This window comes from Mustelus asterias, chromosome 16 (genome assembly GCF_964213995.1).
Source record: "Mustelus asterias chromosome 16, sMusAst1.hap1.1, whole genome shotgun sequence".
NCBI classification, from domain to species: Eukaryota; Metazoa; Chordata; class Chondrichthyes; order Carcharhiniformes; family Triakidae; genus Mustelus; species Mustelus asterias.
In genome coordinates this window covers 36,840,606-36,863,928 of record NC_135816.1, presented here as the reverse complement: position 1 = coordinate 36,863,928, position 23,323 = coordinate 36,840,606, and the positions used below count along the sequence as shown (strand labels likewise).

Below are 23,323 nucleotides of genomic sequence, written 5' to 3'. Positions count from 1 at the left end.
TGAGTTTAAAGTGATTGATTCCATTTAGAAAATGGCCATTGACCTCAAAAGCATACCTTTACCCCTTCAAATCCCAAATGTCACATGTGATTTGCTACAAGTCTGAAAACAGGCCCTATGGTAAGTGTCATCGATTGCATTGTGTGAGGATCTATAGGTGCATTTATCAGCCAGGCAAAAATCTTTAGCACACAAAGCTACTTAGGCTTACACTGGCTTAAACATGAAAAATATTTCAGGTAAAATAATGATGGCACCAGGCTGTATTAAATTTTACAGAATCAAAATTATATGGCTTGCCGATCTGATGGTATCTTGATCAGTGCACAACCCAAAATTCCCGATAGTCGACATTTTTTTGCAATCATCAAATTCATAAAGACAATTATGAGAGCGTGAAAGCAGAGCAAGTTAAAATGAACTGCAGTTTTGTGTAAGGGATGTGCCAATAGAGACGGAGTGGCACACAGTTATATATTCCAGAGCATATAGGATAGATATATCCCAACAGGAGAGAAAAGAAAGACCCACCATCTGGCATTAGCTAAAAAAAAAGTTAAGGATCACAGTAAACTTAAAGAAAATGCATATAATTGCACAATGATGGGTGATAGATTGGACAAAATATAAAAAACAGCAAAATATTACCGAAAGATTGATAAAGAAGGAAAACTTTTGTGTACCAGAGAAAGCTAACCAGAAATATAAAGACAGATTGTAAGAGTTTTTAATGAGTGTTGGTCGTTAAGAAAATGAATCCAGGAAATTATTAATGGAAAATAAAGAGATGGCATAGGAACTGAACGTGTATTTTATATTGGCCTTCGCCGTGGGGGATACAGATAACAAGCCAGAAATAGCTGTAAATCAGAAAATGGAAGAGACGGCGGAACTCGGGAAAAATTACAATCACCAGAAAAGTGAGACTGAACATGGTGGATGGGAAGGATCGTCTGGTCCCTCCAAAGTCTACAACTCGCCTGCTCTGCTGCCAGGGAACTCACCGCTGGGAGCTCGACTTCGGCAGGTCCGGAAGATCCCGCAGGCAGGAATGGTCGGAAAATCCCACCCCACCTCTCTCACGTACAAATCACAAAGATTCCATGTGCCTTAGCCTGTGCAAAAATCAGGGAGTGAATTGTACCCCAGGTTATCGAAACGACGACTTTTTCATTAAACATAAAAAACTTTCAATTACACACAGAGTTTTGATTGTGCACAGTAGGGTTGCACAATGCTGCAGTGGATTAACTGCCCCAAATATCATCTTTTAAATTACTAATGTATTCATCATTGAGCTGAACATTTCATGCCTCATTATTCACTAACTATTAAAGTTTAGCTAATGTAAACGTCTTTAAGCTTCCTAAAACTGTTTGGCTATATAAAGCATCACTTACTTCAGACAAATATTTTCAATACGCTGTTTTCACTGATCACTGATTTTATTCAATTCTCCACAGTATCCTTCATCAGCTGAACATGGCAATTAACTCCTTGCACACTCCTACTTTAGGACATTACCAACAGGAGAACTTGCTGTCTCCCTCCAAGCAATATGGAAGCCACTTGTAACCAAAAACGAGAAACACAAATTAAAATCCCTACAGTGCAGAAGGAGGCCATTCGGCCCATTGAGTCTGCTCTGACTCTCCAAAAGAGCATCCTACCCAAACCCGCCCCTCACCCTACCCCATAACCCCCCGCATCTGCCATAGCTAATCCCCCTAAACTACACATCTTTAGGTGCCTAAGGGGCAATTTAGCATGGCTAATCCACCTGACCTGCACATTTTGGACTGTGGGAGGAAACCGGAGGAAACCCACGCAGACATGGGAGAATGTCTGTGCAAACTCCACACAGACAGTGACCCAAGGCCGGAATCCAACCTGGGTCCCTCGCACTGTGAGGCAGCAGTGCTAACCACTTTCAACTTAATTTTAAAATAAAGAGGCGGAGGCAATATGAATGTGCATTTGGCCTATTTTTAAATAAATATGCATAGATTTAATACCCATGAATTGCCTATACTTAAGTATTTGGCTGTTCAATGGTTAAAACAGGTGCTGCATTTTTACAACATTACTCCCCCCTTTAGATTTTCTTTAAACAACAGATAAAAGGGTGATGAACACGAGCTAAAAAATATCAAGAATTCAGCTTTCGCAGATTGGCTCAATCAAAGAGGAAAAAGCAAAGTCTATTGTGCTGTTAAAAGAAGCAAACAGCACTGGACGGGAAAGAATCAGTACCCTCTGGAGATCTGACAGTGATGGTTTAATTCGCTCTCGACTGTAGCTATCAATTACTTTTGTTCTCACTTCAATCACTGGTACTGGGAACATGCCAAATGGTATCTTTATTTTAGTTATCCAGAAAACATAGCCTGTAGCAAGTGATACACCTCAGCTGCACAGTGAACGAGCTACATTTTTCAAAAGACTCAAGAGGTCAACTTTAACTCAATCTGCCCGAATGTATAGAGGCATTTGTGACCCCAAAAATCAGAGCACTTTACTTACCCTCTGTTCTTACCCCCAGTTGTGTCCACCAGCAATTTTCCTGGAGACCAGATGATCCTCTCAATCCATAAGACTATAAGATTTAGGAGCAGAATTAGGCCGTTCGGCCCATCGGGTCTGCTCCGCCATTCATTCAATCATAGCTGATATGCTTCTCAGACCCATACTCCCACTTTTTCCCCATAGCCTTTCATCCCCTTACCAACCAAAAACCTATTTATCTCTGTCTTTTACACCCTCACTCATCCCGAAACTGTGAAATCCCGTCCGAGGTCAACAGAACAGACCTTTCCATGGTCTGCCCCTCGCCCGCTCCGATTCTCGTGGTGGGCGAGACGGTAAAATTCTGGCCAGTGACTCAATGGCAAATATACTCAATCCTTCCTATCCTGACAGCAGACATGCACCTTCATCCTGAAGCAGTCATCTGCATCTGCAATCTTTATGCCATCACAAAGAGCCAGAGGCTGGGTGACAAGAGACACCCCTTATACATCTGGCTAATGACTCCCCTCTCTCTGCCACTGACACCCCCCATACATCTGACTAATGACTCCCCTCTCTCTGCCACTGACACCTACACATCAGACCAATGATGCCCCTCTCTCTGCCACCCCATCACATGAGGGAAGTATGCCTGTAACAGAGCTGTGCAGAACCAAGGAACGTTGCGGAGAAAACCATCGACATTTAGCAACCGTCCTGCTGCATGGGCCACTCCGGGAGGAGAACGGAGGGGACACTCTCTTCTACTCAGCAGAGCAGGTGCCCAGGTTCATGGTGTCCTGCTACTTCCAATGGTGCAGCCCTTACCATCAGGCATTTGAGGACCACCTCAGGAGGAAGAGGCTGATAGGATTTATCCGGGCAAACACTCTGTGAACAGAGGGCAGATACTGAGAGCCCCAAGAGGTCTGCCTAACATCACTACTGCTGCAAAACTTCCCCACCTTTCAATCCATCTATATACCATCACAGCTTCCTTTTGGCTATAGTCTTGAAACAAAAGAAAAATCCATAATAACTTTATACACTAGCATATTCAAATACAACTATTCACCCTTGCACATTACCTTTGTGTCTGCCCCTCCTTAGCGTGGTTGGCAGCAGCTGGAGCTGATTTGTTGAAAGGCAACATCCAAGTGCATGACTGGAGTGGCAGTGGTGGAATGCAAGCCAGAGCCTGCATGGCCCCTTTCAGCACAGGTACCCACAGTCACAATGGCACCAGTCTGAGTTTACCTGGCAATAAGCATGTATCACAGAGACAATGAGTGGTGTCTACCTGTGCTGAGACACTGACCACCAGACACTGCATCATGGCTGCATCTGCAAGTTCTTTCGTGGAATCAGTCACCATTTCCAAATTGGAAAGAAAGAATGGGCTCCAAGTTCATAGAATCCTACAGTGCAGAAGGAGGCCATTTGGCCCATCGAGTCTGCACTGACCACAATCCCACCCAGGCCCTATCCCCATAGCCCCATGTATTTATCCTAGCTGATCCCCCTGACACTAAGGACAATTTAGCATGGCCAATCTACCCAACCCGCACATCTTTGGAATGTGGGAGGAAACCGGAGCACCCGGAGGAAACCCACGCGGACACGGGGAGAATGTGCAAACTCCACAGTGATCCAAGCCGTGAATCGAACCCGGGTCCCTGGCGCTGTGAGGCAATACTTACCACTGGACCACCGTGCCACCCATACATTAGCAGTGTATGGGCGACACGGTGGAAGTTAGTAGGAAGCCCTGCGCCAAGTCGGAATGGGACTCCTCCATAGTTCTCAACAAGCAACAACAGATGGCTGGCCGGTCTGCCAATATTCTCCTGTAGGCTGCCCAACAACATCATCTTCTGCTGCAGAACACATCTGCAACCTCGCCCGCCATGAATGAGCACACAAACTGCCCTTTCCCCCCGCAGTCTACCTGTGACTGGGACACCATATGTAGATCCTGACACTATATCACCATCTAAAGCATATAAAGTTCCAGGATCTGAAAGTGCCAGATCAAATGGCAGTGTTGCTTCATCGAAGGTCAGGTGTTGCTGTCACCCTTCCTCAGGAGGCTGCCACGGATGGTCAGATCTGAAAACATGAACAAAGAAGGGAAGGGTTGGAATGCAAGAAGTCTATTGTCACACCTGCAGCTTGCACTGCATGCCAGGTACCAGGATGAAGGGAAGTTTAATTTGAGAAGGGAATAAGGTAGGAATGCACCTTTGTCCCGAATATTCCCAGCAATATCTGGTGAACCAGAGTCTGGCACAGGCAAGTCCTCCCGAGGCTCTGGATATGTAGCTGTGCCGGTTCCCCTCAGTTTCTGCACTGGTCTTTCTTGCTTTGGCTACTCTCTGGGAAGAAGACCTCCTTCCTCTCCTTTACAGCTCGAGGACCACCTCCAGGACCACATTTTACCCTGCCCCAGGTTCCAGGCCGCGATCTGCTATTAGAAAGATGTCTCTAGAGATACAATGCAATGAAACAGCAGCCACAGTATTGGCTGCTTAATCGGGACTTGCACACAATCACCTCTGTTCCCGCTATCATGGCTGTTAATTGGCTGCCAAATTGCTCTCTACGCCCAATAAGGGGCATCCAAATCAGGGCTGGTCACCATGTTGCTGGAGGGGCCATACTCAGGACCTGGAAACGCTCCTGCCATCTTTCCCTGCCCCCAGAAAGAGGACCTTGCCCGAAATGTGGCCAGCAGTAATAATCCCAATCCAGTGCACCCCTTTATAATTGCACAAATGGCTTAAAGAAAATGTGGAACAAGGCCATGAGAAATTGGAGCAAGTCACTCGGTTTCTTGAGCCTGCAACATCATTCAATAAAATCGTGGCTGATCTGACTGTGGCCTTGGCTCCACTTCCCTGTCTGCACCTCATAACCCTCCACTTCCTTCTAAACCAAAAATCTGTGTCCTTCAGAATTGAATATATTCAATGAGCCAGCCTCCACTGCTCTCTGTGGAAGAGAACTCCAAAGACTAAAGACCCTCAGATAAAAAATCCTCATCAATTTCAATGGAAGACCCCTTTTTTAAACAGTGTCCCCTTGTTCTAGATCCCTCCAAGAGGGGAAACATCCTCTCAGCGTTCCACCCAGTCAAGTCCTCTCAGAATTTTATATGTATAAACACTGGGGCAGGAATTTTACCGCCCCGCCTGGCACAGGAATCGGAATGGTTGAGACAATGGGAAGGTCCGATGACCTCGGGCGGGATTTTACGGTTTTGGGATTAGCGAGGACGTAAGATCCTGCCTTGGATTTCAGTTTATGCTTTTTAATTGTAGGAGAAACACCAAAACTGCATTGTATTCATACTAAATTATTTGACATTTGGATATCCTGAGAGAGAAATGCCAGAAGCATCAATATTAAAATTAAATCTTTGCTACAAGGCCAATTTCTTAATCAGTTTTCCGAAACTAACTCAAGGTAACAAGACAGTCAATGACAGAAGATTAATTTCATTGAAAAACAGGTTCCAATTAATTCTTCTTCTTCTCTTCTTTGGCAGTCCCTCAGGGTTGAGAATGACTTGCTCCCACTCAGGGGAAGTGGGTTGTGCAGTGGTTGAATAGTCCAATCCTGGAGTGACAGATTCTGCCACAGGTTTGGTGGTGGTGTTTGGTGAGGTGAGTGGGTGGGACACTCTGGATTCTGCACTCTCTTTCCACTGTTTACACTTGGCCTTCGCGTGCTCCACCTAGTGATGCTCGAGGTGATTGGCACCTTCGCGGATGCTTCTTCTCCAATTTGTGCCTTCTAAGACAAGCGATTCCCACGTGTCGGCGGGGGTTGGTGCATTTATTTAGGGAGGCTTTCAGAGTGTCCTTGTAGCATTTCCTCTGCCCTCCGAATGATCGCTTGCCATTGGGGAACTTGGAGTAGAGCACTTGTTTTGAGAGTCTTGTGTCGGGCATGTGGACAATATGGCCCACCCGTCGCAGTTGCTAGAGCGTGACCAGTGCCCTTCAACGCTGGGGAAATTAGCCTGGGAGAAGACACTCACATTGGTACCCTAGGTTCCAGGCTCTACCTGCTATTAGAAAGATGTCTCCAGGGATACAACGCAATGAAACAGCAGACACAGTGTTGGCTGCTTATTGGGACTTGCACTCAACCATCTCTGTTCCTGCTATCACGGCTGTTAATTGGCTCTCTCTGCCCAATAAGGGGCATCCAAATCAGGGCTGGTCACCATGTTGCTGGAGGGGCCCTATTGAGAATCTGGAAACACTCCTGCCTTCTTTTGTTGTGGATTTGCAGGATTTGGCGAGGCAACATTGGTGATATCTCTCCAGGGATTGGAGGTGTCGGCTATACATTGTCCATGTTTCTGATGCATACAGGAGGGTTGGGACCACGGCTGTTCTGTAGACCATGAGCTTGGTGCTGGATTTGAGGTCTTGGTCTGTGTTCCTCGGGCACCCGAAGGCTGCACTGGCCCACTGGAGTCGACGGTGGATTTCTTTGTCGATGATCGCTTGCTCCAAGAGGAGGCTCCCGAAGGTACGGGAAATGATCCACATTGTCCAGGGGCTCACCTTGGGTCTTGATGGGTCGGGGCGCAGATTTCTGTGGCAGGAGCAGGCTGGTAGAAAACCTTTGTTTTCTGGAGGTGTAGTCTGAGGCCCATTCTCTCATTTGCCTTGGTGAATGCGTTAACAATGGTTTAGGATTAGCTTCGAGTGGGGACCTTCAGGATGATGGGGTCAAGTGTTGCTGCGAGGAAGATGGAGAAAAGTGTTGGCGCAATGATGCAGCCTTTTTTGACCCCAGTTTACACACGTATTGGGTCTGTGATGGTTCGGTTGGTGAGGCTCACGGCTTGCATGTCATCGTGGAGCAGGCAGAGAATAATAACTAATTTCCCCAGGCAGCCGTGAAGAGGATATTCCACAATCCCTCATGGTTGATAGAGTCAAAGGCCTTTGAGAGATCAAAGGCGGCCATGGACAGAAGTCCCTGCACTTTTCCTGGATAATAACAACCAAGGAGCTGTTATATTGAAAAATCACTCTAATTGGTCTGGTAATAACTAACTGTTTTCAATTGCAGACGGCCGTCAAAAAATATTTAAGATAATACAGAGAAGTGCAATTACTACTATGGGCCTGATTTTACCAAAGCTTCGCGCCCGAAATCCGGGTAAAGTTGGGCGTCAGGCCTATACCACGATCTGCACCCGATTCCAAGCAGATCGCGGCTTTACCGACACCCGATTCGGGCGCGGGTCCGGCGCGCGAACAAATCGGGCGGCCCGACGATTTAAATGCATTTGCATGCATTTAAATCGACTTAATGAACCGCGCGCCCAACTCTACCGCCAAATCCCACTTTACTGTCTTCTGGCCCGATCCGCGTCCGTGCTGTTACCGACCTGCAAAATAAAAGTCTGAAGTCGCCGCTGCAGCCTCCGAAGAGCGGGGTCAGAGACTGCAACGGCTCTCTGACCCAGGTCATCCTCTGGGAGGGGCGGGAGGGAGGAGGAGAGGGGGGGTGACGTCTCATCCCTTGGGGGCGGGGGAGGGGGTGGGAGGGACGGGGGTGTGACCGATCATCCCCTGGGGCGGGGGGTGGGGGGGGGGGGGGGGGGGTGGTGGAGGAGAGTGGGTGTGACGTATCATCCTCTGGTCATAAGAAGAACATAAGAAATAGGAGCAGGAGTAGGCCATCTAGCCCTTCGAGCCTGCCCCGCCATTCAATAAGATCATGGCTGATCTGACGTGGATCAGTACCACTTACCCGCCTGATCCCCATAACCCTTAATTCCCTTACCGATCAGGAATCCATCCATCCGCGCTTTAAACATATTCAGCGAGGTAGCCTCCACCACCTCAGTGGGCAGAGAATTCCAGAGATTCACCACCCTCTGGGAGAAGAAGTTCCTCCTCAACTCTGTCTTAAACCGACCCCCCTTTATTTTGAGGCTGTGTCCTCTAGTTTTAACTTCCTTACTAAGTGGAAAGAATCTCTCCGCCTCCACCCTATCCAGCCCCCGCATTATCTTATAAGTCTCCATAAGATCCCCCCTCATCCTTCTAAACTCCAACGAGTACAAACCCAATCTCCTCAGCCTCTCCTCATAATCCAAACCCCTCATCTCCGGTATCAACCTGGTGAACCTTCTCTGCACTCCCTCCAATGCCAATATATCCTTCCTCATATAAGGGGACCAATACTGCACACAGTATTCCAGCTGCGGCCTCACCAATGCCCTGTACAGGTGCATCAAGACATCCCTGCTTTTATATTCTATCCCCTTCGCAATATAGGCCAACATCCCATTTGCCTTCTTGATCACCTGTTGTACCTGCAGACTGGGCTTTTGCGTCTCATGCACAAGGACCCCCAGGTCCCTTTGCACGGTAGCATGTTTTAATTTGTTTCCATTGAGATAGTAATCCCATTTGTTATTATTTCCTCCAAAGTGTATAACCTCGCATTTCTCAACGTTATACTCCATTTGCCATATCCTCGCCCACTCACTCAGCCTGTCCAAATCTCTCTGCAGATCTTCTCCGTCCTCCACACGATTCACTTTTCCACTTATCTTTGGTCGGGGGGGTTCCGCTGCCTGTCTGCGGCCGATCCCTCCTGGCACCATCACTGGTTCACTACCAGCCACAGATTACTCTTCCCTGCAGGTGCGAGAGAGCGGGAGAGATGGCTGTGGCTGGTAGTGTACCAGTGATGGTGCCAGGAGGGATCAGCCGCAGTCAGGCAGCGGAACCCCCCCCGACCAGAGGATGATACGTCACACCCCCTCTCCTCCCCCCGCAGAGGATGAGACGTCACACCCCCTCTCCTTCCCCCCCCCCCCCCCCCCCCCCCCCTAGGGGATGATACGTCTCACACACCCCCCCCGACCAGAGGATGATCGTCAGGGAGCCGCTCTTTCTGCTTTTTTTCTCGCGCCCGGGCGCGCTGTCAGATTTTTTTCAAACTGCGCATGCGCAGTTCAGAGCTCCGATCGGTCCGCCAGCGCTAAGCCCCGCCCACAGCGCGGATCGGGCCGGAGCCGGCAAAACGCATATGGGCGCGCTGGAAAGAGGATTCCAGGCGCGGATCCATTTGACGCCCAGATCCGGCACTTCGACTCAAAATGGTAAAATTCCCCCCTCTGTGTGACTTCCATCAGGGACCCATCTAGCATTCAGTTAATATTGTTTATATGCAAATACCATGCCCAAGTCACAGCATTGTAACTTCAAATGTAAAATTGACAGACCCTGATAACTAAGCTTAGACTGAAACTCCAGATTCAGATGGTTAGGTCCAATGCTGCATTCCCACAGCTGACTGCACAATACATCTCAGTATAGATAAAGAAACTTCCTTTTGGAGAGAAGATTGTAACAAGAACACACGGTAGTTAAATCTTCACAACTTCCATCTTGAAGCTACTGCTGAAAACACTCTAAGACAACAACTATGTTTTTAAAAAGTGGCTAAGTACTAGGTTAGGAATTTAATTGAAGACAAAAGGAACAACTGTTATGATCCTAGCTATTGTTACTAGTAATCCCAGAACGGAGCCAGGCTTGATAAATCCTAACTTTTATTCTTACGTATAGAGATGTGGATGAACAAGAGTCACAGGACTGGCGATGAACTGCAAACATTTATGAAACAAGAAAAGATTAACTATAATATCCTGCTTCTTCATCCCATAACACACATAATTGGAAAGATAGAACAGTACAGCACAGAACAGGCCCTTCGGCCCACGATGTTGTGCCGAGCTTTATCTGAAACCAAGATCAAGCTATCCCACTCCCTATCATCCTGGTGTGATCCATGTGCCTACCCAATAACCGCTTAAATGTTCCTAAAGTGTCTGACTCCACTATCACTGCAGGCAGTCCATTCCACACCCCAACCACTCTCTGCGTAAAGAACCTACCTCTGATATCCTTCCTGATAATACAACTTACAAAATATTTCTCATACTCAAAATGTTCTCAGTAAGCACTCGATCTACATAAGCCAATAGGCAAACTGTAGTCAGACACATCAGATTCTGAAACCAAGTGACAGATGCCACCCAAACAATTTCAGCGGATTGCTTCTGCTTTTCAGTGTGAACCTCTGGTTGCTATGCAACAGTTTAGTTTTTTTTTAACTCTGTAATTGCTTTAATGTCACAAAACCTAGATTAGAATGCAGGTGAAGTTTAAAGTGAAACTAAAGCCTATAGACTTGCAGGCACCTTTGCTAAACATGAAGCTAAACAATAGTTATTGACCCTTTCTTAACACACAAATACAGAAATATAAATTAAGCTTAAACTTGGGCCTCATTCCGAATTCGCACAATACAAATTGAAATGACTTAAACTATCTCTAATTCCTAATACAATGTAGGCAAAGATAACCAAAACGGCAGACAGCGGGTGGATTCTTGTGCTGCTACGATGTGGTGTTGTTACTGGGGTTGGGTATCTTTGCAGGCAGCTATGAGAACTTTGGGGCAGTGTGATAACTTGTTAGTTTGGTTAAACTGAATAATATAATTTTAAAGGAGGAGCTGGAACAGAGAAACCTGGGGATTCACACACACAAATGACAGAAGGTGGCAGGACTAGTTGGTGAAAACATTAAAAATAACCATGAATAAAATCCTGGGTTTAATCAATATAGCGGCAGAGTAGAAAAACAAAGCGCTTGTACTAAACCTTTAGAAAATACCAATCCAAGTCTTAGCTGGAGTAAACTACTATGCCAAGGCCTTGGTGAGGGTGCATTAAAATGGTCCTGGGGTTGAAAGTTACAAGGTGAGTCTTGAGAAGCTGGCATTGTTCTCCTTGCAGCAGAGGGAGAATAAAGAGTAATTTAATAGAGGCATTTGAATTTATGAGGATTTAGATAAAATAAAGGGGAGAACCTGCTTCCATTGCCAGGAATGATACACCCAGCAACCACTGGTCAGTGGTGGGGAAACATGTAGAGAAATTGGGTGGAAACTCATACCCTTCCTCCCACCCCACTGTCTCCACCTGAATTAATTCAGTGACAGGAAGGCCAGTGGGCGACCTTCCCACCCTACCAATTGAGACCCATAAGTGGCCAATTATACACACTGTGCCTCACTCCCACTGCCACTGGCATTAACCTAACAGCAGACAGGGAGGGAGCACAACAGGCAAACTCTGGCGGGGTTCCTTGCGAGCTCCTGGGGTGAGATGGTGGCCCTCATTCATTCATGTTTATGGAGAATGTCCTTTGTGAGGTTACAGTAAAAACTTGCATTTAAATACTGCCTTCAATGTGAAATACAAGGTGCTTTACAGCGGTGAAGTGTGGGAAAAAAAAGACAAGGAAATTAAAGGAGAGGAAAGGAGAAGACAAATGTGATGCAGTGTTCAAAAGTTTAGGATATTTTAAGAAGGTTTTAAATAGGGGAGTGGGCTGAAGAGGCAGAGAGTTTGTGGAGGTAATTCCACACCAAGGGTCCTCACTGATGAGAGGGGGAGGGGAGGTTGTACGGCTGGAGTAGACAAATGAAGCCGGAAAGATACTTAAATCCAAGGATAGGAATTTTAAGTTTAAGGCATTGGAGGATCCAGGACCAATGTGGGTCAATGAGGACTTCTGAAGGGTGAGCCTCACTTAAGTGCTACATGTACAGTTATAAATGGCCCCGAGTTACAGATGGCCAGAGGTTTACAAAGGGTTAAGAGATGGCACCACAGACCTGGGTTTGATTCCGGCCTTGGGTGACTGCCTGTGGGAGTTTGCAGACTCTCCCCACATCTGCGTGGGTTTCTTTTGGATACTCCGGTTTCCTCCCACAGTCCAAAGATGTGTAGGTTAGGTGGATTGGCCATGGTCAATGCGTGGGGTTACGGGGCGAGGGCAAGGGAGTGAGCCTTTCAGAGTGTCTGTGCAGACTCGATGGGCCAAACGCTGTAGGGATTCTACGGGAGACTTTACTGGACATCAGTTGGTTCCGAAGTTGGCACAGGCACATATGAGCATTTCTGGGACAGATTTGGGGGCGGGGGGTTGTGGGGAGTAGAGACAGGGAGAACAGGGTTGGCAATAGGAAAACTGGGAGGTATTTTTTGAGAGAAAATATGAGCTCAGAAACCGACTTAGGGGTTGACGAGCGTATTGCAAACTATCAGGTTCAGCTACCCATTGGACATTCAAATTTATTTTTTGTAAAGTTAGTGGTCTCTAAAGGGATCATAACAAATGTTTAAAGGCAATCATAGCTCTGACCCTTCATTAAAATCAATGGCTATCAAGACTTTCCTTGACTAATGGTCATGTGCGCCCAAGACCAGACATTCCCGCCCTCGGTCAACAGATCTTTAAACAGCAGTCTGCCGAATCTTCTGTCCCGCCCGCTACAATTCGCCCACAGTGAACAAACAAAACCCAAAAGGGATTGCCCACATTGTCACCATATTCTGAATATAAGTTTAAGTTTATTTATTAGTGTCACAAGTAGGTTTACATTAACACTGCAATTAAGTTACTGTGAAAATCCTCTAGTCACCACACTGCGGCGCCTGTTCGGACACACTGAAGGAGAATTTAGCACGGCCAATGCATCTAACCAGCACGTCTTTTGGACTGTGGGATGAAACCGGAGCATCCAGAGGAAACCCACGCAGACACGGGGAGAAGGTGCAGACTCTGCAAAGACAGTGACCCACGCCAGGAATCGAACTGGGGTCCCTGGCGCTGTGAGGCAGCACTGCTAACCACTGTGCCACCTGCTATATGTCTGCAATTGAGAGACTAAACAGATAACTGGTGACCAGGTCACAAATAGTTTACAATCAGCTTCAGAATTAGTGGGCATGTGTTAGAATTAGCAGTTTGATAGTTCTTATAGTATTTTGGGTGGGGGTGGGGACAGTCTGTGCCTAGAATTGACTGAGTGCAGCCAGTATAAAAAAAACTAAGCAGTAGAAAGCACGTCCCCATAAAAGACCTTGCCAGATTTCCCTCCATGCAAATGAATGGAGGAAAATAAGATATATCTTTACAGTCATGCAGTCCAACCTTCCTGAGGAATTTAGTACATCCACCCTTTAGCTTTGAACCAAACAGCATGTTAACAATTGTTTCTAAAGCTTTTGGAGGGAAAGGGAATCTATTTCAATACCATTGATCATTTTTCCATTGTAATATGCTGGTAGAAATTGAATTTATCCACAGGACAATTTCACAATGCCCTGGTCATGTAAGAGTTCAGTCTTGATGCTATCTCAGCTGCACTTCTCTGGCAGTTTTACACACTGCCAGACTGATCCTTGTATAGATATCAAGATATCTCTAGGAACAGCAGAATTCAAAGATATTGATGATTGCAATATTATGGTGTATTAGCAATGTCAAAATAGATCTAGCCCGTATTTTTGGGAGTGGAAAACAAAAAGGAGGAGGAAAAGAAATGCACAAACATCTTTTTAATTGAGCAAAACAAGCACCAATCATATGGAATTGAACATTTCATCCACCAAGCAGTGAATGTGTCAGGAATGCACAGATATAGTAAGTTGCAGTTACGTGCTTCAGATCAACTATCGCAAGTTGACCTTTGAAACCTCAAATATCCCTCCAAAAACAGGGGTTGACTTATATGCCAAGTATCGATGTGAACCATCAGGATGGTTGTGGGTGCATACATTTTGAAATGGCACAAAGTGTGGGCATGTCTAAAAATCACATCTTTGCAGCACAGCCTATATCGGCTGCTTGATACTTTGCATCCAGTTCATAGAATCCCTACAGTGCAGAAGGAGGCCATTTGGCCCATCGAGCCTGCCCCCTCAGCAATCCCACCCAGGCCCTATCCCCACTTATATACTTTGCTAATCCCCATGACATTCATTCACTCTGTCTACACTTCCCACTGCCACGGCAAAGCAGTCAGCATAATTAAGGACCCCATGCACCCCGGACATTCTCTCTTTCACCTTCTTCCGTCGAGAAAAAAATACAAAAGTCTGAGGTCACGTACCAACCGACTCAAGAACAGCTTCTTTCCTGCTGCTATCAGACTTTTGAATGGACTTACCTTGCATTAAATTGATCTTTCTCTACACCCTAGCTATAACTGTAACACTACATTCTGCACTCTCTCATTTCCTTCTCTGTGAACGGTATGTTTTGTCTGTATAGCACTCAAGAAACAATACTTTTCATTGTATGTTAATGCGTGACAATAATAAATCAAATCAAAATGACACTAAGGGGCAATTTAGCATGTCAAATCCACCTAACCCACACATCTTTGGAGTGTGGAAGGAAACTGGAGCACCCAGAGGAAATACGCGCAGACATGGGGAGAACGTGCAAACTCCACACAGACGGTGATCCTAGGCTGGAATTGAACCCGGGTTCCTGGCGCTGTGAGGCAGCAGTGCTAACCACCATGTCACCCGTTAAAAGGTACCCATAAGCAAATCATGCATTTGTGGGGTGAAAAATTGAGGTTCACTACCAATGTGAGTATAGTATGTCATGGCTTACATGACTTGTATGCCAAGTATATAACATGATTTTTATGGCGGGAAAAGCTGAGTCATCTGATATGACCCAATTTACTGCATTCTATTCTAAATTGGCATACATTCATATAAATGCAGATCTAAGACTGTCCAATTTGAATCATTCTTTCACTCATTGGATGTATCGAAAGTATGATAAATCTAATTACAATCAAAACTTCTCCATTTCTATGAACAAAACTTATCCAGAGATTATAAATGTATTCTTTGCAAGGTATTCATCAAACAAGTCATGCAATACTTCCCTTATTGAAAAGGACATTCCTATGATAAAATGACAGTTACCTATCGCTGATGGCATATATCAGATCACACTAAAAACGGAAATCGCAATAACGAATGGAAAATGGCATATATTATACTATACTGAAAGTGAAAATCATAACAATAAATGGAAACATAGAAGATAGGAGCAGGAGGAGGCCATTTCGCCCTTCGAATCTGCTCTGCTATTCATTATGATCATGGCTGATCATCCAACTCAATAGCCTAATCCTGCTTTTTTCCCATAACCTTTGATCCCATTCACTGCAAGTGCTATATCTAGCCGATATTCTAGGTGTGGCCTCACAAAGGCCTTGTATACAGTGGAGCCCCGATTTTACGCGCCCCGATTTAGCGCAAAATTGGATATTACGCAATCGCGCGACAGACCCTTTTTTTTTTACTATTCCCGGTTTAGTGAATTAGCGCAACCTCGATTTAGCGCGACCCCAATAACATTCGCGATCACATTTTATGGACCCCAACCATCGCGTTAAAACGGGGCTCCACTGTAATTGCAACACATCCCTGTTCCTGTACTCGAAACCTCTTGCAATGAAAGTCAACATACCATTTGCCTTCTTTACCACCTGCTGCACCTGCATGCTTACCTTCAGTGACTGGTGCACAAGGACACCCAGGTCCCGCTGCACACTCCCCTCTCCCAATTTACAGCCATTCAGGTAGTAATCTGCCTTCTTGTTTTTGCTTCCAAAATGAATAATCTCGCATTTATCCAAATTATACTGCGTCTGCCATTGATTTGCCCACTTACCCAACCTGCCCAGATCATGCTGAAGGATCTCTGCATCCTCGTCACAGTTCACCCAACTTGGTAGCATCTGCAAACTTTGAGATGGTACATTTTGTGCCCTCATCCAAATCATTCATATGTATATAGTGAATAACTGGGGTCCCAGCACCGATCCCTGTGCCACCCTTTGTAGGCAAAGAATGGCACATCTTATTTTTATCAATGGTAAGGTGCATTAATTCTTAACACAAATTGCATTGCATATAAAATAGTTGTAAATCATTCTATAGACTGAGTAATTCTGAACTCAATAATTACAAAACATTTGGTGTTAAGGCACTTCACTTTACAGCTTGGTCCTAAACATGCCAAAACTAAAAAGGAGCAAGCAGTTGTAGGTTACTAATACAGCCAAAATAAATAGAAAATGCTGAAAGTACTCTGCAGGTCTAGCAACATCTGTAGAGAAACAGAATTAATGTTCTGATAAAAGGTCACAGACCTGAAATGTTAACTCGGTTCCTCTTCGCAGATGCTGCTAATTATTTCCAGCATTTTCTGTTTTATTTCAGATTTCCAGATCCTCAGCGCTTTTATTTTATTACAACAGAATTTGTGCACAATATAAAATTGACTACAAAAATTACAAAAGAGCGAAAATCCAATGGAAGATGCCAAAGTAGTCACGTAGCTATATTAAGAGGCCATTAAACACAAGACTGGTGCATGTTTTGAAAGAAGGATTAAAGCCTAACACTGGCCATCTGAATTTTCCATTGCGGTGAATTCTCGGGTTACCACAGGCAGTTCTAGCTTGCAGCATTTGCCATTACATCTAGGCACAGATTTTCCACTTCACCTGCTGTCTACTACGAAAAGGAAACTGCATGTCTTTGCTGAAGGCTTCTTTCATTATCGCTCAACTGTAGCGTTTGTTTTAATTCTGACTGAAACAAATAAGGAATACCCTGATCAATCAGCACAAGCTAACCACCTTGTTACACAGCAAGTGAACAACTGACCAAAGGCAGCTTAAACCTAGCCTCTATTAAGGGAATTGACTCCCCCCTGACCCCCCACCCCCACCCGCCCCCGTCCACCACATTGTACTATCTGTAGCACAAATTTGAGATCCTCAAGCCCTATGGGGTCCACACAATCATCAGATTTTGTCCATCTGGAGCTAAGCAAAGTACTTAGCACAAGCTCAGTGTCAAAGAAATGTTGTACTTCATATTTTCTTTGACTTATCAACATGTTACTTTTGTTACTGTTAACTAAAACAATGATCAATTATAGCACTCTTCTGTAGACTGTAAAATAGGGGTGGGCCTTGACAGCATGTCAACAATTTCAGGGGGTCCAGATGTAGACAGATTGGAGGATTAAGTCAGAGGCAGCCTGGTAAAGTGTCACAGTGAGAAGGAGATGGTGCAACTGATATGATGCTAACTTACCATTTTAGGTACTTGTACAATGGTCAATCTTTTAAATTTGTTCTGGGTCACATTTTTTGCCAACTCTCAGTTGTCCTGAGGGGAGGTAGATCATCTTTTGATCGCTTCGGAGCAGAAGTTGCTAGGTCACTTCAGATGGCACAGAGAATTGACGACACAGGAGGGAACTAGATTAATGTGAAAGTTGGGTAGGGGACCACACTCTCAGGGACAGCATGCCATTTCTGCTACTAGGCCCCAAATTACTAGTTGTAATGAATTAGCCTGAGCTGTCAATATTCTATGAAGATAAAACAATTTAAAGTTCATCATTTATGTTACAATCATTGGGCTTCCATACAAGATGGGAGGAGATATTATTCTGATAATAATGAATAAAAAAGTTAAAGTGCAGGAGGTATTATGAAAGACTCTCCTAGGTAGCTTAGTTACTTTTAAGAGTATAATTTCATTTTCCATGAGCTAGCCCACTTACCCACATTCATATTATTGAGTCTCTTTGATTTTTTAAATGTTTTCTTAGGGAAACCAGAAGTCTCAAGGCATCCCTTTACAGGTGGATTTTTGTGATTAATTTCAACTCCATTTTCTGTGCAAGAATGAGGCAAAGAAACTCTACAACATATTTTGCAATTATTACTCCTTCCAATACACAGAAAACCACCTATGTAATGTTTAACATTTATATGATCCGTTTCAATGCTTATGTTTTAAAAGTTCAAATTGTGATCTGAAAACACAATGTTACCACAAATGGCTGTTCAGCAGCTCACTTCTCTGCAATTTTAAACCCAAGTTCCTTAGATTTCAATTCAACCAATGTTACTTTTAGGACAGTTCCATTTCTCGATGAGGCTGAGAAGCCCCCCATTTCCTGCTTAATGTGGATTCCCTGTCTCCCCTAAAAACCAGAATTGAGGACAGCAAGACAAAGACACTTCAGAGAGGTGGGTCAATCAATCCCATTTAATCGATCTCGTGTCTGGGATTCATAGTTGCAAGAGCATTGGCATCAACAGAAATACAATCTTCCAGTAGGTCTGCTGCCATTTTAAATCCAATGTAAATGAAACTTTAAAAAATATTTTATTCCCAATTAAATTTTACAATGCTTGCTTAAAAATAAGTTTTTTAAACAAGAGAAGCTCGATTAACGATGCTTCCATGTTTATATCTGTGAGGCAAACGATGTACCAGCCTTTCCTTCAGAAGAGATTTCAGATGGTACACAATTAACTTCTACTTAAAAATGGTCCAATAAAAAAATTCTCTTAAAAAGCTGACTAAGAAATTCTCCTTCAGAGTACAAGCTTGAAAGAGCGCTTCATCACATACAGAGATGGTGATGGGCATTCGTCCTAATCCCTTCTTCCACATTACATGCAAATTCTTCAAAGGCATCTCAGAGCGCCTCAAGGCTTCTCCAGGCCACAGAAACACCACAGATGTTGCCTGATAAACTTACAATTATAATGCCATTGTGTAGACAACATATAGAAATATTGATAACATGGAATGCACCAAGATCCACGGTTAAAACTAAACCAAACGTAAAACTGAATATCATTCTAGGAACTTTGTGCTTTTAAAAAAGATATTTGGATTGATAATAAGATTAAACAGTAATTGCATATTACAGATGACTTACAAACAATTCAAACTTCTCATTTTGCTTTATGTCATAATCTAAAATCCTCATTTCAATTGTTATCTTGTACAAAATATGCATGTTTCTCTCTTGGTTAAGGTACCATGCCAAGCAACCATGGACTTCCATGTGTTGGTCCATGGTTATGCCTAGCAAGGTACTACAGTGGTTTGCCATCATCTTCTGGAGGCTCCAGCTGACAGGACTTGCTCTTGCCATCTGTCACTGGCATATTGGGAGGATTTACAGGTTGATAATCAGCCTGTTTGAGCATGTTATGAATGCACCTTTCTTGGCCTCAAGTTCTGGAGTTAAATCAGAGTTTCTAGCTTAAAGGCAGAAACACTACTCACTGGACCACACAACCTCCAAGATGTAGTTACCAGATACATTTCATTTTTAAAAGCCGCTATTGAGGCTTATTTTCTTTTAACCTAGTCTCAAAAATGTATAAAACGGTGAAACAAAACATGGACAGAAGATTAACATTTAAAAACTGGAGAAGGTGTGTCCTGGGTGCATTGACATAACAATCAGAATGTAACATAAATGCAGAGTGAGAGCTCAATTTGAAATTAAAACAATAGAGTGTGACGGCCAGCAGGAGGCAGTTTCTCATTCAACATTGCTTTGGAGTCAGTTTGGTCCTCAACCCTCAATGTTGAGTAGATAAGTTTTGCATCAATGCAAAGCAGAAACCACTTTGATTCAACATCAAGCTCAAGTGCAGTTGTTTGGGGCCAATAACCTCACATTTATCCATGTTATATTGCATGGCAAATGCAGTATAATGTGGATGATTGTGAGGTTACTCACTTTAGTAGCAATAATACGAAGACAGATTATTATTTGAATAGGTGTAGATTGAGGGAGAGGGATACTCAATGAGACATTGGAGTCCTCGTGCATCAGTCACTGAAAGTAAGTGCGCAGGTACAGCAGACAGTAAAGAAGGCAAATGGTATGTTGGCCTTCATAGCGAGAGGATTTGAGTACAAGGATAGGGACGTTTTGCTGCAAATGTATAGGACGTTGGTGAGGCCACACCTGGAATATTGCGTGCAGTTTTGGTGTCCTTACCTAAGGATGTCCTCGCCATAGAGGGAGTACAGCAAAGGTTTACCAGGCTGATTCCTGGGATGGCAGGTCTGTCATATGAGAAGAGACTAAGTCGGTTAGGAGTATATTCACTGGAGTTTAGAAGAGTGATAAGGGATCCCATAGAAACTTATAAAATTCCAACAGGGTTAGACAGGGTAGATTCAGAAAGAATGTTCCCAATGGTGGGGGAGTCCAGAACTAGGGGTCATAGTTTGAGGATAAAGAGTAAACCTTTTAGAAATGAGGTGAGGAGAAATTTCTTCCCCCAGACTGTGGTGAATGTGTGGAATTCGCTACCACAGAAAGTAGTTGAGGCCAAAACGTTGTGTGATTTCAAGAAGAAATTAGATATAGCTATTGGGACTCAAGGGGTCAAGAGATATAGGAGGAAGGGGTATCAGGATATTGAATTCGATGATCAGCCATAATCAAAATGAATGGCGGAGCAGGCTCGAAGGGTCGAATGGCCTACTCCTGCTTCTAGTTTCTATATACTGCTAAAAATATTACTCTACTTGAGAAAGTTCATTATTGGGCAGCTCATTCCATTACAATTCCTCGCGAGATTCTAGTGTCTCCCACTGTTAGATTGGCACAGTCTCCAGAACTGAAGAAAAGCCCATAGGTTGACATTTCTCTATAAAATGTTGAATGAATTAAATATTTCTAAGCAGGACATTAAGCCCAAGCTCAAAGAGTTCACAACCAACAGTTCCATCTGTATACACCCCCAATGCGTTTCCTTCCTGACTTCTTTCTCACAAGCCTTAATCTCGATGACCCTAGAAGGATCCTTTTTAAGGAAAATCTGTTGAACTTTATTTAAGTAATATGGCTATCACACAGAAAAATTCCCTGGTGGGAGAATACAGACTGAAACCTAATATACTACCAAACAGCTATGTACAAACTTCCATCAATTATTGCACTTTTACTTTTCAGATAACTAGTGTCAGACAAAATGTTATGATATTTATAGAATCATAGAATCCTTACAGTGCAGAAGGAGGCCATTTGGCCCATCAAGTCTGCACCAACTTTCTGCCAGAGCATCTTACCCAGGCCCACCCCCATAACCTCAAATGTTTGCCCCTCTAATCCTGCTAACCTACGCATTTTGGGACACTAAGGGGCAATTTAGCATGACCAATCCATCTAACCTGAACATCTTTAGACTGTGGGAGGAAATGAGAGCACCCAGAGGAAAGCCATGCAGACACGAGGAGAATGTGCAAACGCCACACAGACAGTAACCCAAGGCTGTAATCGAACCCAGGTCCCTGGCACTGTGAGGCAGCAGTGCTAACCACTGTGCCACCTGTGTAATGTTATAATTTAAAGCTACACAGTATTGGGGTGGGACCAGACTCCTGAAGCAACTGATCTACTCAGAACTGAGATGTGGCAAGAGTCTCCCAGGAAGAATGTCCTCAAAGCACCCCTGAGGGCATCAGACATTCCTGTCAACCCATGGGAGCCTCTCGCTGGTAACCAACCAAAATTGAAAAAGCTTATCATCTGGGAAGGCACTGAACACATCGCGAGACTTCGCTGGGAATATTCAGAGGTAAAGTCGAAACATCAGAAGGAGTGCATCAACTTTCAAATAAATTATCTACTCAACCCTTCAAGAGCCACTGCATATGGCAGAACCTGCAGATTAGACTTATCAACCATCTCAAAACCCACTGAGCCAGAGTGGAAGAAAGTCATCCTAAATCCTAAGGGATTGTCTAAAAGGAAGAGAATTAGAGTATGGAGGGGATGCAATTTAAGATCTTACTAGAACTACTTCATAATCAATATATCAATTTAGATAATCATTTCAACATCAAAGCATGCCACGAAGACATTATGTAACAAATACCATGAGATCTGATATATGCTGTTTATGGAATTGACTATAACAAGGCATCCACCAGTCAGTCAAATAGGATGTATCATATTTCACAATACTCTAGTGTATACTCTCTATAAATATGCACCAACACTATTCCCCTTTGGCAATTTCACTAAAAGTTTTTTTCCCTTTTACCAATGGGCCCTGGAGAATCAACATTTGCCACAGGTAAGATACACACAAGACAACATGTAACAGAGAATATCCCTGTATGTCCCACACTACCTTATCACGTGGAGACCAAATAGCAGTTGAATTTATCAAGAATTAATATCAAATTGAATTATACTGTCCATTTAACGAGTCGGTGTAAAGCTGATTTCAATTTGAGTGCTTTAGCTTCCCAATTAAGCCAAAAAAAAGGTTTCATGCTCATTACCAGAACTATTAAATTCTAGCTGAAAACTACAAGGTATAGTACACTCACAAAATTACCACAAAAAAATCTAACAGATTTAAATCCGCTACATTGTTTGCTTCGCTGGATGTTCCTGATTTACATCTGTGACAATGTATACCGTTTCTAAAGTATTTCGTTTGATGTGTTTTCACTCCTCTTCATTAGAACTGCCGCATCAGCATCTCTATTGTGTAAAGCGACAGAGCTCGCATTAACCAAATTACCGCAGCCAGCCGCGTCCCGAGAAAAAAAGCACAAGAACTCCACTCCAGAACAGGCATTATTAAAAGGAAAGGTACCTACATCTCGGAATTTGTTCCAGTATCTCAGCTCCTTGTCGTACTGCGAGACTGTGGTCAACCATTTCTCATTATCCAGGAAACTGACAGCATTGGTCGCTTCTGGGCGCCTGCTTTCAACTTGGAAGCAAACCGCGACAAGAACACCCAGCAGAGGAACCAGCATCTGCAAACATAGCACTCAATTCTCAACATAAAAAAAAACAGCAAAATCAGTTAAATAAAAACTCTTTCAGCGTGGATGCAGGAACAGCGTTAGCTGTCTGCCAGCTCACCTTGTTGCCTGTGCAGATGGGTCAGCTCTGAGTGAGACTCGCTATTTGATTGCCTGCTTTTGTGACCGTGCAGATGGGTTTGAGAATGAGAGAGGCATCTGAGACATCGATCAGTGTGTGTGTGTTAACACACGATGTGGCGCCACCTCACAGCC

General features: G+C 44.1%; 1 protein-coding gene across 1 annotated transcript in view; it reads right to left on the bottom strand.

Annotated features, from left to right (window-relative positions):
* spock1 (SPARC (osteonectin), cwcv and kazal like domains proteoglycan 1) overlaps positions 1-23,233 on the bottom strand; it is a 497,915-nt gene extending 474,682 nt beyond the window's left edge. Inside the window, exons 1-2 of the mRNA XM_078230923.1 lie at positions 23,169-23,233; positions 22,898-23,059 (exon numbers count right to left, since the gene is read on the bottom strand). Coding sequence (XP_078087049.1) covers positions 22,898-23,059 — 162 coding nt within the window. The 5' untranslated portion in view covers positions 23,169-23,233. The remainder of the gene's footprint in view (positions 1-22,897; positions 23,060-23,168) is intronic.
* Positions 23,234-23,323: the final 90 nt, after the last annotated feature.